Here is an 18972-nt window from a genome sequence, read left to right as displayed (position 1 = left end):
CACTTTTTCTTTATGATTCCATTCATTTTAAACTTTTATATAGTCAAAATCCCATTTGACCACTTCCTGTTCAAATACAGTGGAGAAGCCAGCTGTCAATCACACTGGTCCACTCATATGAGCCATACCTTATCATCTATTTTCCTCTGAATAGGACCAAAATTCACAAAACTGACATCATGCTCAATTTAAAAACACCTGAAATTAGCGATTGCACTTGCATCATGGAAATGTTTACGAATGTAAATCGAGAGAGAAAATGATCTGTCTCATCTGGATATTAAAAATACTAGGTAATATCATGATATAAAATAATTAGAAATTACATCATACATTTGGCAGATAAAAGTTTCATGATTTTTTATTTTTTTATTTTTTTTATTTTTAAGAGTCTTATTTTCTTGCCTATAATAGAATTGAGCTTGTCTTTTGTCCGACCTGGGATTTGTGCGCTCACATCACATCACTGTCTGAATCAAATTGAAGATCAAAAGAAGGAAATGGAGGTTTTTATAGTGTGACTGTGTTCAATGAACCTGTGGATTAATCCTGTCCCACATTGATGGAGGAGACATCTATTTCTGGTATAAGCTGCTATTTTTATGTCCCTTCATTGTAAATTAATTCAGCCGGGCAGAACTCTGAACGATCAGGAAGGAAAGCAAAGATTCATGCAGGATTTCTTCATCCAGATTTCTTTAGATTTATACAATAAATACATTTTCTCTCTTGAACTGTAAGAAATAGTTCAGCGTTTTGTCCACGGATTTCATCGATTAAACATCCCTCATCTAATTTAAGCTTTTAGAGAGATAAGACGTGTTCTATTTGTGAAAAATCAACACGTCCTGAACTTTTGACTTTATCTAGGCTCATACGTGCAGAGTGAATGACACATGTGCAATGACAAAGACATTCTGAGTCTGGTGTTGTGAATATTCATGTGTGACTTTGGCTTCATTATTTCTCTTACAAAAAAAGAACAGAGGAGAGAAAGATGTTCCTACTCTAGTGAGCTGCAGCAGCTCGCAGGCAGAGATCAAAGAAAAGGGCAAAAAGGACTCGCTCTTGAAACTCACTAAAGTCATTTTGATAAATGATGATATCACCATGTGAGTGCTCTCATCCAATCCTCACTCCAGTCTGTGTGCCATTGAGCTGCTTCTGACTGTAAATCTGGTCTTTTTTTGTCACTTTTTGCAATTCAAATAGTCATTTTCAAACTGAAATGTTTTTTCTTTGCTTTTTTAGTTGGTATTTTTTTTTTAGGGTTAGAATAAGATACAGTGCAATAGAGTCACCAGTGAATGTCAGGTTGCTGTAAGATGACACATTAAGATTACATTTTTAATATATGAGATGTATTATTCATTGTTCATGTTTATCAAGTCTCTTGATTATTTAATCTTTAATACCTGGGTATTTCTTTTGTCTGATTTGCAAAAGTAATATGAAAACCACACATTAGATGAGTAAAACTATTTTTACACAAAATGTCATACAAAAGAGTATAACATTTTACCTAAATTGGCTGAATGAAGTTGCCTGCTCATTTTTTAATATCCTGACACTTCATACACACTGTTGATACTCAACGCCATCCGCCTCTTCTTAGTTTCCAATTCTTCTGCAGATTTACGTTTATTTCGGAATTTAATGACATGGATCTATGAGTGAAAAGTGGATTTATTCTTCCAGCAGCTTCATTGCTGCGGATTAATTTTCCCTGGCGTCTCCATACATTTTTTTTCATCAAATAAAAAAAATAATAGTTCAAATCGGTATTTCAGCATTTACAAAAAAATCCTTTACTGATGAACTTGGAATACACTGTTTGATTGACTCACATGAAATGTCCAGTGTCTCTGTTACCGGTCATGGCTGAAGACTTTAGCTTCTGAACCAGAATCCGAATCACATTGATGAATATGACTATGTTGACCTGACGGAGACAAACACACGTGCACAATTACCCATGAGGTTAAATTTACTCGAATCAATGCAAAGCCTACAGCAACCTAAAGATGACAAATGCAAATTTGATTGTAAACGATTGACCATTCATTATTGGTTATTGTTTAATAGTCATTCAGGTAGAAACGTAATTTCTGTCAGTCGACTCACCAGCAGTGATGCTGTTATTGGTCCTTTAATAATCCACCAAATACCAACATTGTCTGTGTCGTCCCAGCAACTGCAATTAAAGCCAGATCAAATTTAATAAGTTAATAAAATTATGTGACAATCAAATCAAAGAAGAAACGCTGGAAGCAACTGTAGGTTCAATGTCGAAGCATCTTGTCATATATGAAGTTTTATTATGTTTATATTTTAATATACATCTTACCCTCTGTCATCATAGAAGAATCTGGTCAACACCCAAAATATGAGAATCACTGAAGGGAGCCCTACGACATAAGATCACAGATCGATTATTAATGTGTGCATTTGTCAAGTACAATTAATACAAAAAGCAATTAAGTTCACATTCAAACTGCATTTTTTATGAACATGTTGTTTAGTATACACTATAAATCTGTGTGTATTAAATTTATCCGTATCCCACTTGCATCTTCATGTCAAAACAAGAAACAGATGCAGGATAAAAGCAGGAAGCAGGAGAGGGAACAACATTGCACACACTGGAAAGATGCTGATAAGATGCACCACAGCCACTCTGGAGACAAGTGAACAGTGCTAATACACACAGAGAAACAGATGTAGATTCTCATGTTTGATTTTGACTAAAAATCTGCAGTATGAAGGCATAATGTTACCATACCAGGAAAATGGATCACATTGACTTTAATTGTTATTACAAGATGTCATTTTATTGTATTTTAACATTTATTTGTTCGGCTATGGCACCATATTTTCTCAACTTGACTACAAAACATCACAACACTGCTAATGCTACATTTAATAGTATACATTTATAGTTGCAGGATCCAAATGAATTTCAAACCCACTGCAGAGCACAAGCCCACACTGGAAAACAAGTGACGAAAGGGAAACGATAAAGACCACGGGCTGGAAATAGAAAGACAGTGGGAATCGGACTGACTGAGCGACACAGGATAAACACAAAGGGAAATAAAGCACTTATAACATCTGCACAAAGTTTTAAAGAAGCGACAGAAAACACAGGAAGCGCTGACAAAACGAGGGCATGTGTGTTTCCCTGCTGAGGCTGTTATCTGTGTAAATGAAACAATGCTTCACTTTTGTGTCTGAAACTCAAGCGTGAATACGTGTAAGAAGATGTGAAAACACTAAGTTACCGTGACCCCTGGGCTCTGACTCCTCAATGATTTTAATTGCTTTATGTTGGATTTTTATTTTTCATTTTTCCTTTAATTATCCGAGTGCGTCTGTGTTTGTTTTGTCATTTATGTTTCTGTTTTGCTATTATTTTGTAGTTGGGTTTTTTTCTCCCTGTGTAGTTGAATTTATTACCTGTTTAGTGTATTTTATTTCCACCATACTTCCTGTGTTCAACAGGTCATTTGCACAGCAGCCATTGACATAATTATTAAAAAAAAAAAAAAAAAACGTGTTACTGACCACATTAAGAATGGTTTTGTTCAGTTCATGTAAGCCAGGACTGTGTGACAGTGAACAAGGAGGTAAATGGAACTCATTTAAAGGCGCCATATGTAAGAATGTGGCCAAAAACAGTTACTACATTCAAATTCAAAATACTGAGGTCTTTTAGGTTTCGTTTTCTGACATAACGCAACCCCTGGTTGTTTGGCAACTGAGAATCTACTGACTGCAATGATTGGTAGACGGCGGTAGGTCCGCCACATGCCAAAACATAAACATGATTTGCAGTCTGCAAAATATTTTTTTTTATGCAAATACCTTGACTGTACTGTTGTTGTTGGTGAGTTCAGTTTGTTATATGAACATTATTCCTGAGTCTCTGTGACATAATATGTCTAATATTGCCTGATATTATTAGGAGGATTTTATGGCCAGTTGCTTTAGAATTATTACATAATGCACCTTTAAATACTGGCAATTTTTTTCCTAACTAATTCCAAAGTACTAATATTCCTTTCAGCTGTCTCTGCCAACAAATGTAGTTATTATCAGTGTTCGAGACATATTATCTGTCATTGTCCAAACAGAATCGTCAGATTCAAGTCATGTTTTAAATGGCCCCGCCTCTTTTGGGGCAATTTCATTGATGTGGAGAATCGCCACAGCATTCTCCCATTGACTCTCATGTTGAAACCTTTTTTTTGGGAAAATTACTCTTCAATGCATTTCCAATGCGGGTTTTGGGGCTCGCCCTAACGCACTTGCGTCATACGTAAACTGAGCAAAGAGAGGAGGGGATAATATCTTCGAGCAAGTCACGTCTCACGATAAGTTGTTCGCTTTCAAGACCTCTCTGCTCACGGCGCCCTAAGCGAAGATAAGGTCCTAAAAGCTCACTGTTTTAAAAATACACAGAGGATTCGGCTCGTTTAACCGGTCCCAGCACTAACTGATAAGTACAATTCTGCAATTTCCTTTACAATTAATGAATAATTTGACTGCACTATCTTGTCATATCTTGACTTAATATGCTGCCCCTGTCTTAATGTGGTTGCTGGACACACCTTGTGTTCTGTTTAGCTATTTTACATCATACAACATTAGATTCGTGTAAATATTTTTTGTTTATGAAGTTGCCATCTAGTGGACACTGTAAATCATCTAACAACAAATTGATACTGTCTTGCTTTATGCACCTATTGAATGGGTCACCTTAATCAATATCAGAAAAAATTCCTCCCTCCAATTTTCTTCAGGAGCCACCACTGCTCTTGGGTCCTATCACTTTATGGTGTTTTCCACTATACAGTTCCAGCACGGCACAGCTCAACTCTACACAGTTAGGTATGGTTTACCATTCCTATGGTGCCTCAACGTGGGCAGAGTCATCATGCATGAAACTGCTGTGACTTTGCTTTACACTCGACACACACAAACTAGTGACATGTAAAGCAGTTGTTTTCAGTCTACTGAATCATTAGACTCAGTTAATCAAAAATATTTGTTCACAGAATCATTCAGTAGTGGAGCACAGATTCCATCTGACAGAGTCACTGAACTGAAATACTGGGACAGCAGTGCTATTGTTAAATCCACCAGGCTCCTCTGTTAAATATTGAGATTTTAGGAAATTCTTTTTAACTGATCTACAGTTAGGCATTGTTGGGTTTTATTCTTTTGTCGGACGTCGCGCTCATGACTCTTCCAGTGACGAGACTCTCTGACCAATCAGTGGTCGACGTCACATAGTATTGGCTCAGGTGCTATCACTGATGGAAAAGAAAAAAAAGAAGCATTAGAAATCTTGTTGTGCAGAGTCGAGCCATGCCAGAGCTGTGTAGTGGAAAAGCACCATTAGGAATGTGATAGTAGGATCTGGCCAGCATTGATCCAGCAGCGGTTTTTAAAGTAAAACTGAACAATTACAATTTTACGACCTTGTTTGCATCAATGGAGAATTTAGGAAAACACTATTTCAACTACTGTATCTAAAACTACAGTTTGAGACAATTGAGACATGTCCCAGGGTTTTTCCAGTATCATTTTAATCCGTCAATCTCCAAGTTGGCGAGCTTTCAGCCTGCTTAGCCTCAGGTCTGTGCTAACCTGCAGCATGCTAGTCTTCATGTGACGTGTTGTAGTATTCTGTCTTTTACGGAACCCTTCATTTCTTTAACAATATTTAAATCAGAAGACGGCTGCCCTTTGGTGGCCACCTTGTTGGATGCATATAAAAGCTGCTAAACGCTTCTCTGTCGCATCTCTCGCCTGCCAGGGGAAGAAAAAACCTGTTTGTTCCCACTTTTAGGAGATTAGCCAAAACGGCGTCCTTGCCAGACTGAATTAAATCAAATCGCTGGCAGACTGGGCTGAGTTCACCCAGGCTCGTTTTAAGTAACAACGTTTTTTGTGTGCATCCCCAGACAACCACTTCAATTTACTCACCCCATCCAATCAGGATGTACCACCAGAAGTATTTCCTCTGAGAGATGAAGGTGAGGGCGAGCAGCGTCTGCAGATACATGCCCTCCACCAGCAACCAGAAATAATTTGCAAGGATGCTGAACTGGAAGAAAGCTACAGCTGACTTGCACGCTGTCTAGAACAGGACACAGAAAACAGCTATAGTTACATCAGTATTGGAGACAGACTGTACAGTAAGTGGGTGTAGGTAAACCTGGCAGGTGACTTGATAAGCTTCTTTTAGAAGGACATAAGTGAAAGGGTTAGAAACAGATAAATGTAGTTTTGATCTTATTTTAATTTAAAGGTATGAAGACTAAAGTGTGATATTTTGATGATATTACACTCCTATTGTATTTGCCTTGTCACCTCATTCACAGTCGATGTGGGAATGCAAACACTATTATCATTAACTCGTGTCCCTCACCGTGGACATGGAGCAGTGATCCAAAGTCTCATCAGCGAACAGTACAGTGTCTTTGATGAAAACAGCACTGGCTCTCAGGACAAAAGAGGAGAACAGGTTGATATGGATGTAGTTTCTGGTGCAGCGGAACTTTCTGAAAAGTGGAAAAACAGAGAAATGAGGCAACATCTACAAACAATCTTCACACCAATGACTATGTAACAAACAACATTCAAGAGAGGGTATTTCGTCAATCAGAACAAGTGAACTGATACTTTTATCTAGTACTGTAAATGTGTCAACATTTAAACCGATACTGTAAGATACCGTTTTGTGAATCATATTTCACTTGCATGGTCTTCAACAGCATAAATCTTAGTTTCCATCGTTCTGTGAGCATGCATGTTTCACACAAATGCAAGGTAAGTGAGTGTCAGAGGCAGCCAAAGTAATACGCGAAATAAGTAGCTGCCAGGGGCTTCCTGATAGCTGACTTTAAGTAATTTGGTTTTATTTTTGTAATTGAAGATTTACTCATTTTGTGCACATTTGTACATTTGCACATAAAAACAAAGTCATTAAACTGGTTTACTTGTTTAATTCAAGTTCTGTATCAATGAATATGAAAGTGCAAATAATATAATAAAATGACTAGGCCATGTTTGTGATTGTACTGCCCTCTAAACTAGAGTGACACACATTTGGTGTAAATAACAGAGCTTTAATTAATGCAATTTATAATCGTCAGACACCAGCCAAATCAAATTCAGCTTAGGGCCCCATAAATACTTGAGGCGGCCCTGTATTTGACCTTTCACTGACCTCTGTTTCACTGTGTATTTGGACAGTGTCTTACCTGAAGGCTGTCAACACAACTATGGCTGTGATGAGGGAGATGAGTGACGTGGCATAACCAACAGTGTAAACCTGTCTGAACATAGAAAGGTAACTCGTCTGAGGACGGAGAAACAGTGACAGAAGAGAGCGGGAAAAGGAAAAGAAAGAAAAGAAAGGAGTCACATTTGATGGTGTCAGTCAGTGTCACAGAAAATATCCAAACTTTGGCTATGACTGAGTATGGAATTGAATAGAAAAAAAAAAGGTTCTCTTAAAAAAGATAAGTTCACTACAACTATACACTACAACTTCTCTCCTGAAGTGCATTTATGCTTGGAACAAAAGCATCTCCAACCTACAAATATGGACACACTGTAAAGGAGGCAGCATGGGAGGAATTGTGAGGAGGAAGCAGAAACAATATGAATGAGCTTAACTGATTGGCATGATTACAACAGTGTGCCTGTATACCTCGGATTCAGTCTCACTGTCATCGCTGAAATCACAGGCCTCCTCGTAGGGTGGATACATTTCTGACCAGCCGCCAACGGTGCAGTTCCTGTAAACATAGCCTGATATGGGCGTGGACAGCAAAGAGACATGGACAAAATTCAAATGCAAACCCTGTTTCTTTGTATAAGTAAAGTTGGTGAACAACACATTTGACTTCAAATCTTAAAACTTGTTTTTTTCACATTTTGAGACCCTATGCGTCACTTCAGAGAGTAGGAAAGGAGGTAAATTCGAAAGAGATTCTGATTGAGTCCTGAGTTGGATGTGCTCCTAAGGGGGGTTGGGGATGGGGTGTTGGGAGGGTATGCACTGTTTTTTTTTTTTTTTTTTTTTTTGTTCTGTCCTGTCCTTTTTGTTTCATCCGCATTGTTTACGTGCTATTAATTTTGTCATTAGTCATTAGTCTTTTTTGTCAGGGATTCCTTTTTCTCATCTTCTATAAAAAACAAGGAAACTCAACTGTCGACTGTTCATTTCTCTGTTTTGTCACTGGTTTTATGTTTTATGGACAAAGTGGAGCTCCACAATGAAACAATTCCAGGAATTTTGTGTCTTGTGACGTCCCAGTGAGTGCGGAAGTCAACATCGCGTGTTTTATCTCCTGTACTTAGACTTAGAGGAGGACCACAAAAACATGAGTGAGTCATCTTTTTTTCACATTTTGGTGACTGGTAGGACCTCCAGAGTCCCACATATAAGGATTTAAAGGATTAAGAAGTTGATTTTGCATAATATAGGACCTTTAAAAAAATACAAAATTTAAATAAGAAACAAAAACACTCACTGTAACTCCTGTCTCTAATTTGGTCTTTAATCTAGCTCCTCTTTAGTAGTTTTTCTTTCTGATTTCTCCACTGATGCCTATGTTTGCTCATTGTGTGAACTGTTGAGTTTCTCTTCTCGCTATAACATTTTAAAGGTTTTTGCCTTAATATATATTGTGGTAATGTATGTCTTGATTTGGCACTATACAAACAAAATTGAATAGAACTGAATATTGTCTGATCATATTTAATAACCTCTGTGATGTGAGATACTGCTAAAAATCAATTGTGGAACAGCTAGTTTGGGTGTGGGGGGGTATGAGGAGACCCCATTTCCTCGTTTCCTGGAATCTTGTAAACATTTGCAAAATGGAAAAGGTCAACAGGAACACATCATGTTCCGGTGCAGTCTGATATCCTACATCTGTTGTACAATAATATTATGGCTTTGGTTTCATGAGCCAGATTTCTAGTATAGTTTATGGAGTTATGTTTCATGTCGTTGGTATGATATGCCAAAATATAGAACCTTTATTAAACCTTTATGTAACACCTAAATGTAGGTGTATCCTTCTGGAGAGAACTTTAAACCTCAGGTTTCTGCTCCTGCACTTTAACTTTCATGAGGATGTGGGTTGTGGCCCAAAGAAAAGTCTGATTTGATTTTGGTGGTGATCAGGATACGGATTTCTGGATTTGGTTATTTTTAAAGCTACACTTCCTAACCTTTGGTCATTTTTTTGTTGATTTTATTCTGCCTCTGTTTCTTTGTAAATAGAAATAATGTAACATTAATTGTACGAATCCCACAATACCACTTTTTTGCGTCCAATGCCTACATTACAAACTTGAGTATTGACACCAGTCTGTTACAGTAATTTTAGACCTTTCAAAATAAAGCTGTTAACAACACATTTGTGCAATTTCAAAGACATAATTCTCCAACTGTGTAAAAAAATTATTCTCCCATAACAAAGAAATCAACAGCCCACAACATGCATAGTGAAGCATGCAATATATAGGATTTTTGGATTGTATTGAATAATTATTTCCAGAGATTATGACCAGTATCGGCTAAAACAGAATTTGTCAAGCAATTGTTTTACCAGCCCAATCCTGCTGTTTCCTGCATCTGTCTTGACATAAAACAAATCACTTTCTCTGTGCAGTGCAGAAATGTCGCCGGGTGACACAAGATCCAGAGTCATTTGGAACTGATCATAATCAGCATTGTGTGAACTCATTTGACTCTGGTTAATATGTTTATATTTCAAAAGTTGTGATCTACACTTGTGTTAAAGTTGTTAAATAGAAGAGTCAATTGACACTGTGGGGAAGTGAGCAGCCTTGGCGGATGTTTACACACTCTTTCTCTAGTTTTTTTTTCTAGAACTTTATCTCTCTCTCTCTTTTTTTCTTTTTTTTACAAATGTAATCCCTCTCCTATAATAAATCACAAAACGTGACCTCATTGCAATGGAAAGTTGTAACTCCTGTGCACTTGGACATGTATACATTTAGACAGCGTCACACTGACATTTCCTCTCTTAGACCATTCCACACCATTAGAGCTTTCGGTCAAAAAACATGTTCTTGTCCAAGTCCACGGACATTTACTCTTTGTCCATTTGTAAAGCGCAGGGTTCAGGAGAGGGCTGTCAGCTACTTCACTGCGTGTGCTGCCATGTTGGAGGGATTGTCCTCTTGAAATGCTCATGGCAGATAAATCCCAAGCAGCCTTTGGCTGTGACTGTGGTGTATTTGCTTAATAACGACACAGAAATGCTCGGCAGTGGATCTTGGGGCTGTTATCTTTCTGCTGAGCAAACAGGACTGTGCAGAGTTTAAATGCTGCTAACTGAACCGCTGTGTGGGTGATCTGCAATTCAGATCATAATGAGCCATGGTTGCCATCAAGCTAAAGGAGGAAAGAACATTATTCCTTAATGAGCCTGACCTTACCTTTGTTAATGATCCTATTATGATGCCAATTCAATACAGCGCAAACAGGCTGATTTTCATTGATTTGTCTGGGAAAATAATGTTTCCATGTTTTAATTGTTTGCCATTAAAAACTGAGTCACACTTTTATTCAATATGTTGATTTATAAGAGTAAATAAATAGGGAAACGTCTTCTTTTTTTAAAGACAGTTTTAAAAAAGACTCTCTTAATATGAAAAACTTGCAATAGGTTAACCCTTAGAACACAGAGCATGACTGATTTGTTCCATAACTATGTTTAAACATACTTTTGTGTCCATTGCAGGTTTATTATTGTTTCGGCACAGTTGTAAAGATGCAGCCAGCGAGAGCGGATGTGAAAAAGTCATAACTTCATAACCAAAATAACTTCCTAAACAATACCAAAACTGAAAAATCCAACCATCTATCCATCTATCCATTTGTTACCACTTTATCGCAGGGGGGTTAGCTCACATCAGCTGACATAGCGCGATAGGGAATGATAGGTAAAATGTATCTTTGAGCTTGTAACTAAGTGGTAATGTTTCTATGAAAACTGTACTCTTGTGGGAATTAGTGTCGGTCATGAACGATTCGTTCGAAAGAACTGCTCTTTTGAGTGAACAAACTGACTGGGATCACTTCATGAACTGATTCGTTCCTTTCTTAGTTCAGTTGAGCTCAGCAGCGAGCGTGGCGGCCCGGGAGTAGAACTGCCGCGTTCTGTGAATCACTCGTGAAGTCTTTCGCCGACGCCATCATTCACTCGTGAATCTTCGGCAAACGACGCCAGCCAACGTACGCCAAGCGGGGAGCAAGTGACAAGTAAGAAGAACTGTCTGCCGCTCTCACTCACTCCTGGAGGACGTGATTCGTTCGCGCTGTCACTCACTGACTCACTCATGATTCGCGAAAGTACTGACACAGAGAACTGTCACGGAGGAGGACGTGAATCATGTTTGCAGCTCGCGCTGTGACTCACTCATCACGATTGGCGAACACAAACTTGGGAGAGAGGAGGAGTCTGTCAGGGCAGGCGAGTGTAGTCACTCACTCACTGACCCGCGAACGTACTGACGCAGAGGAGAACTGCGGCTGAGGATGTGAATCTCGTTTGCGAATGTACTGACACAGGAGAACTGTGGCTGAGGATGTGAATCTCGTTTGCGCTGTCACTGACTCACTGACCCGCAAACGTACTGAAACAAACTAAACTGTGGCTGAGGACGTGAATCTCGTTTGCGCTGTCATTCACTCACTGACCCGCGAACGTACTGCACTCAGGGAGGATGTGAGTCACATAGCAGTGAACTGGGCTCCTGCTAAGCACTGAATGATTCGGTGAACGAATCTTTTGAACGAATCATTTTAATGAACAGATTCTAGTGATTCAGGACTTATAGGAGCTCAACATAAACTGAACCCTAATGGTGTCATTTTTCCTCTTGGCTGTGTAAATTTCCATAAACACATTTATGGAGGGTGAAGCATGACATATCTATATAACTGAATAACTGAATAAATACAGAAATGATTACAGCAATAAGAAAAAAAAATATTCATTATGTAATTCTGTGTCATATTCTAATGAAGTAGGAGGGGCTGGGGCTGGGGCCAGGTCTAAAGCAGGGACGGTTACAGGCCTGTGGTGATCCTGTTCGACTGATTCTGTCTGGCAGAGAACAGCCAGTGTTCAGCTACGACTGCAGATCTTTGTGATTGTGAAAGTCAGATTAATTGTATTTTCAGCCTGTTAAATGTTAGAAAATGAGGATAATTGTTGCAAGCCTCCGGGGGTTAAGTGGCCCTGGCTTCCGTTGCTCGTACAGTAAGTGGACAGGTGTCGTGCCAAGGTAGTTATTCCTGATAAAAAATAAAACATTTATTCCCTTGACTGCAGGAGCATGTGTGCATTCAGTAAATGAAAAATAGTATCATATGGACAGTTTAATTCATTATTTAACCCTAACCAACAATGTTTTACACATTTCCCACAGCCCATTCCTAAAAACAAATATGGATTAAAAAATAATAATACTATGCTCTTTTTTAAAATGTTTATGAATATTTTAGCTATTGTATTAATTAAAAGATAGGGAATTTGTTGTTATTCTGTTATTGTGTCTATTTGTGAGCAGCATTACTGAAAAAGTTTAAAAAATATATTTTTATTACATATCCTGGAAATGAAGTCCACCAGCAAAGAATTTCTTCCATTTTGGTGGTGATCGGGAAATGGTGGATTCAGGCATTTTTAAATCTGTTGATAACCTTGTTTAATGAAACTGCAAAACGGAGCAGACTTTGTGGAGCTGTAATTATTCAACAACTAATCTGTTATTAATCAATTATTTTTTTAGCTTCATAAATATGATTTTTTTTTCCATTTTACTAATGATATAAAGTAGCAATGATTGTGCAGAAGTCACAAAATAGAATGATTTTATTTTATTTTTGTTCGTAAAAACGAGCCCAGTGGACTTTGAACTGTGAGGTATTTCCAAACATTTTGAGTATTTTTTGCTCAGGAGTTTAATCAATTAACCAAAAATGAAAATGATCATGAGCTGCATCTCTATCTAGGTACATTCTCTATGTTTCTGTGTTGCTCAGTCTTTAACAGACATTAACAAACCTTGATTGCTGGAAAAATGTTGAAAGACTTCAGAGCAGGAAACGTTGACCACCTGACCAACTTCAGCTCTCAGCCAACATCCGATCTCGTCCCATTCTGTTTTACATCCTACAAACACAGATGAGCAATGACGGTCAATAATTTGCAGTCATATAATAATATCAATGAAAGTCTTAGGGTGTCTTATTTTACAGCCTCAGAACCTACAGTACAAACAGGTGATCTGGTCACACTCCTGTTCTGCTACAAAAAGAGGATTTTTCTCTTAATCCTGATGTAATAAATCAATAAAATTGCATTAAAGCAGCTGACAGTTTTTATCCACAGTGCAGCAGAAGCACCTTGTCCTTGTCATATTTCTGTCAATGGATTGTGTCAAAGCTTTTGCTTAATGTCAAACACACCAGATGTTTCCTTCTTCTGTCCTGCACTCTGTAGTTTCAGTGTCAGCGTTGTCCTTTTCTGTCTCTGACACAGTCTCAGGAGATAAGATGACAGGGTTGGACAGATGATTGAATGACGAATGCACATTAATTGTAGTCATAGATACTGTATTCCCATGAGCATGGTGATGCATAGTCTTCATGCTTGAAGACAGCAGTGACGATTTTTTTTGATTTTTTTCTTCACTTCATTTACCTCAAAGGCTGACGTGAGAGCAAAATAAATGTCAAACGGTTTCTCAGTAGGAAAATCTCTCCTTGGGGCACTGTAAGTTTCCAGTAACTGAAATATTTCAAAAAGGCCAGGAATGATTTCAGAAGAAAACGCTAACACAGTGATGTCTGTTGCTGAAATTAGGATTCTTCCTCTTCACTCAGTATGAAGTTGGTGGGGGGGGGGGGGGGGGGGGAACAAGTTGAATATATTTCTATTCAATCAAGAATAGAAATATGCAGCGCAAATAATTATTCAAATTTAAAAAAACACCATATGAATATATGTAAGTATGTATGTATGTAAGGAAAATCAGCCATGCCTGCAAGATTGTCTTAATTTCAAGTAGATGCATTGACAGGACCAAAATTAAATCTGAATGTCTTTCTTAAATTTCTTTTATGTGGATGTGGCCATTATAATGATTTTGTCCACTATGTCAATGCTTGGTTTTCATTTAAAATAACAAAAAAGAACAGATCTGACTAAGAAAAAACACACATATATTCACAATCTACATAGTTATTTGCATTTAGGTCATCTGTTAACCACTCAAACAGCCCTCGCTCTTCATCTTATGGTCTTCAGTCACCAGGCTCATGATGTCACACCCCTCCCTCGCTTGTTTCCCTTCTGATCTACATCCAGAATTCAACTGATGGAAATCTGTCAAAGCCACAGAGATTTTTTAAATCCCACAGGCTGCTCCAGATTCATTAGACCAGACTATGTTTCTTTTTCTGTCCAGGTTCTGAGTCTGTACCCACAGCTGTCCTTAAGTCTGACTCTGCTCAAAGCAGTAAAGCTGCTGCACGTAACTTTTTTTGTTGTTGATGATTTTATTATTGTGCTTCTGTTTGGCCTTTGTGAGCAACAACAAACTGACTCTATACGTGATGACGTGATTTGCCAAACCAGAGTTTGGATTTTGCAGCTCGCGAGCTAACAAGGAGTTTCTAGACGGAACCCTGGCTCCGTCCAGCAATCTATCAAACCTGACTGAGGGAGCGTTTGTTTGTATAGAGCAGCAGAGCAGGGGTGGGTGGGCGTAAGAAGGATTTATCCCAACAAACAAAAATGCTGAACAACAGCAATAGAATATACTACAATTTGTCCTTAAACTTCTTTGTGCTTTGAGTCATACTCCAACCTGTTTGCAGGCATCAAGCTTTTCTACAAACTTTACTCGACGTCTTGCCACAAAATTAATCACTTCCTGTGTGCAGCACAAACATATGTTGCTGGACAACACAAGATTTAAACACAGCCACACTGACAAACACACAGAGAGAGACAGTCGTGTGGAGCTGATCCGCTTAATCAGCATTGTGTCAACTTGTTTGACAATGGTTTGAAAGTAACAGACATTTGTTTATGATTTAAAAATTATGTTTAAAAATGATGCACTACAGTATTAAACGGGACCGTATCTATGTTCCCCGGGAAAAAAAGGGTCCCATGTTCCCCTGTCACATACAAAGTGGGGAACATGGGTACCCTTTTTTTGAAAAAGGGTAGGTTTGGATTAGGGTTAGAGAAAGGGTCCTATGTTCACCGGTCACATACAAAGCGGGGAACATAAGACCCGGGGAACATAGATACGGTCCCTGATGTCCTATGTATTCTTCAATGTTTTTCTGTTCACCATAGTTTTAAAGTCTTTCTTCTCACAACCAGTCTGACCCCTTTCCTCTGACCTCTCATCAACAAGGTATTTCTGTCCACAGAACTGCTGGTACAATTTAGAGAATGTTGTGCATGAAATTCTCGGGAGACGATGGTGAAAAAAACCTCAAACCAACCATTTAATAGGAGCACAAAATCATTTGCGTCATATTTGATTGGCATTCTGATAACTGGAACTCTAGATCTGTATCTGCAATGTACTTATATACACAGAAATCTGTGAGGAATGTTGGGTTTAGGTTTAACTATCATGGATGTGCTAGCATGAGGTACAATGTCATGTGATTAGTAAAATGCTATAGGGCTGAAACAAAAACAGGGTTTTTTCATTAATAAAAAAATGTCTCCAAATTTTTCAGCTTTTAAACTTTTAACACCGAGTGTATCGCAGACATCACGCACTTTGCATTCTCGTAATCTCGTGACGGTTTGTGCTATCGGAAAAATTCCAACGGTTTCTGAAAGCGGAGAAGTTGCACGTTAAACTGTTGTTGTTGATCATTTCACTTACATTGTTGCAGCTTTGTCACCAGAGAAGAAAGAACTGGAAAAAAAAAAACGTCTGTACATAGTTTACATTTTTTGGCCTGTTTTTGGACATTGAGACAAAAACTCAAGCAAATGTTATTTTAAATATCTTTTATACCGTTCATATTTCAAATTAAACACACAGAATATGTTGTTAATGTTTTTTTTCTTCATTTTCTAAATTGTTACAACAGTATATATAACATGCAATAAATTCTACATAACTGCCAGATATTGAAAGTTATTCTGGGAAAAATTAGACGAAAAGTCCAGACAGACATTTTGAGGCTTGGGGGTTAAATATTTTATGATTTCTTCAAAACTGAATCATTTGGTTTGAAAGACACTAATCAACATTTTCTGAGATTTAATCGCCCAAACGATTCCTCGATTAATTGAGAGAATAACTGACAGATTAGTCGGTATTGAAAATAATTGTTAGTTGCAGCCCTAAAATGCTATCACTCCTAATTATTTGTTTTGGGTTTTTTCGCTCTAAAATATTTGAAGATGCAATATTTATTTGATTGTCATTATGTATAAATACAAGGATATTCAATGTAGCCACTGGTTAAACCGGAGCTCAGAGCATACACAGGAAAGAACAGGAGGGGAAAATAATTCCAGTGTGCACCAGACAATAAGTTGACAAAGTGTCCTTCTGCTTCTTTGCTGCAAGAAAAATACGTTTGTACCATGATACACAAGGAAATCATTTGTTTTCAGGAGACCTAGAGCGGTGTGAAATGAAAGTATAAAATATTAATAGCCATCTGTATTTGGAGGCCACGAGCCATTCACTTAAGACAAATCTGGCAATCTGGAGAGCTTGAAGCCCATGACCAGCAGACATTCAGACATGTCACAAGAGGAATTTACTACACAGTTGTAATAAATAACATAAACACAGGCTGCATTCAATCCAGACGAATCAGTTATAGGACAATGCGAACTACCTTACTGGGACACTTGAATTAAATTACACCTGTACCTCTCCTGCTAAGACAAAAATATGAGCAGTAAAAATTAATTGGGATGGAGTCCCATCATCTTCACTAATAAGACAAAAACTGTTTATGCTATAATGGCTACAAGAAGCCAGATCAACAAATACGTCAAAAAGAAAGGATTGACATAGCGTCCACGGTCAAGTACACATTGTTATGCGAAGAAATCCCTTCTGGATAAAACAAAACTGGCAGTGAAGTACCAGTTAAAAAAGAAGTTAAAAGCTTGCACATCTGTTTGGGTTTAGCTGGAAAAGAGAAAGTGAGAGGATTTAAAAGTGACTGCATGGACTTCATAGCTGCGTTCAGGTAATTGATATCAAGGATTAAGAGATTATGTTCTTAAATAAATGCTGTGGGTATACCACTATGGTTAATCTAAGACTTCGTCTCAAAATTGTATTCGGTGAGAGGGGAAGCATCTTGTCAACACACTGCGTGTGGGAGTTTTTACAGATGGCACTTTATATTAAAATCCCATCAGGAAAAAAAAAACACCTATTAAGAGAGAAAACAGCTTCCAATTATTTCATATTTGATGACAGACAGAGGCACATTTGTGGACACTGTGGTGAAAGAACAAGCAGCTATTTTATTTGTTTGGATCTTTATATTGTATCATAGATGTGTAGGGAGCAGCCATTGTGCCGATTTGATAAGCAAACGTGATCAAAAACGCAGCTTTTCTGGAGAGTTGATGCACACTGACAGTATGTGGGCTCACATACAAAACAATGGATGTGGGTGTTTTACATCCTGTGGTTAGTGTGGGGTGGTTGTCATTTGTTTCTTGATGAGTGACATTGATTTAGGCTCTGGTCTGACAATGATGATGATCACTTATCTATCGGTTGTTTACCTGACTCTGTTTGTTGGATTCTAATTGAAAGTTTGACTAAAATGTCAAGTTGTGGAACAATATTTCCAACAGGGAATTCCCACTTCTAGATTATTCCCGTTCAGGATTTGACTAAAACAGAAAACGAAGTGTGACCAAGAAATTATTTTGGTCCCGCCTCACTTCGCCTTGCCTCTCCTCGACAAGGCTCAACAATTGACAGTGTGTTGACAGTGTCAAAACCAAACATACAATCCACAAAATGCTTCCCGACTAGTATATCCACTATTAAAATAGTGGAATGATTGGAGGCTATAACAGCTTTCCACAGTTTAAGCTGGATAATAGTACCTCCTCAACGTGGAAGAGTCATCACAGCACGACTGCATGAAACTGCCGTGATTCCATTTTCTACGTGACACACATAAAATATTGACTTGTAAAGCAGTTGCTTTTCGATGTACTGAACCATTAGAATCAGTTAATTAAATAGATTGGTTCAGTTCTTCCTGCATGACCACAACACAGACGTCGTCTGACAGTGACTGGACTAGAGCCTTCCCAACTGTCTTGTGATTGGCCAATACCCGGAAGTGACATATTCAGCACACCCGCTCTCAGAAGCGCAGCTCCCCCCTCTGGATCGGTGGATGCACTGCTTCTCATTATCAAAACATTGTTTTAACAATGTTTAAAAATAGCTTCGTCACAACTCCCCGCCGCAGTCCCTTTTATGACTTTGACCCGGAGTCAGACCCAGAGTCAGAAGACACTGTCGCTCGTGAAACACCTCCACGACCGACGTTATTCTTCTTCTGCGGTTCAATGTACGCAACCGGATGGGATGAGGGTGATAGTGATGATGATAACTCATATTCATGCCATTGATTCTTGAAATATACCTGCTACATATTCATTTCTGCTCTTTATCTCTCCTCTGGTTTCTTCTCATCTTCAATTCTTTCACCCACTTCTCCTTCACTAACCTCCTTCTTGCCTCTCCTTTCTTTCCTCTCTCCTAGTCGTACACTCTGAGTCTGGTTCTGGAGGGAGTTTTTTCTCTCCACCGCTGCCAAGTGCTTGCTCATTGTGTTCCTGTTTCTCTCTAATAATTAAAAGGGCTTGACGT

General features: G+C 38.3%; 1 protein-coding gene across 1 annotated transcript in view; it reads right to left on the bottom strand.

The window, feature by feature from the left end:
• The window catches only part of LOC310927317 (vasoactive intestinal polypeptide receptor 1-like), a gene marked incomplete at both ends in the record, with an annotated part of 33044 nt that overhangs the window by 5905 nt on the left and 8167 nt on the right, over nucleotides 1–18972 (bottom strand). The window contains 8 exons of the mRNA XM_083889611.1: nucleotides 1848–1942; nucleotides 2125–2194; nucleotides 2348–2408; nucleotides 5992–6145; nucleotides 6437–6569; nucleotides 7272–7369; nucleotides 7724–7824; nucleotides 13128–13235. Of these exons, the coding sequence (XP_083745737.1) occupies nucleotides 1848–1942; nucleotides 2125–2194; nucleotides 2348–2408; nucleotides 5992–6145; nucleotides 6437–6569; nucleotides 7272–7369; nucleotides 7724–7824; nucleotides 13128–13235 (820 nt within the window). The remainder of the gene's footprint in view (nucleotides 1–1847; nucleotides 1943–2124; nucleotides 2195–2347; nucleotides 2409–5991; nucleotides 6146–6436; nucleotides 6570–7271; nucleotides 7370–7723; nucleotides 7825–13127; nucleotides 13236–18972) is intronic.

This window comes from Microchirus variegatus (assembly GCF_963457635.1).
Source record: "Microchirus variegatus genome assembly, chromosome: 5".
Taxonomy (NCBI): Eukaryota; Metazoa; Chordata; class Actinopteri; order Pleuronectiformes; family Soleidae; genus Microchirus; species Microchirus variegatus.
The sequence above is the reverse complement of the archived record's forward strand: the minus strand, read 5'-3'. Positions and strand labels throughout refer to the sequence as shown.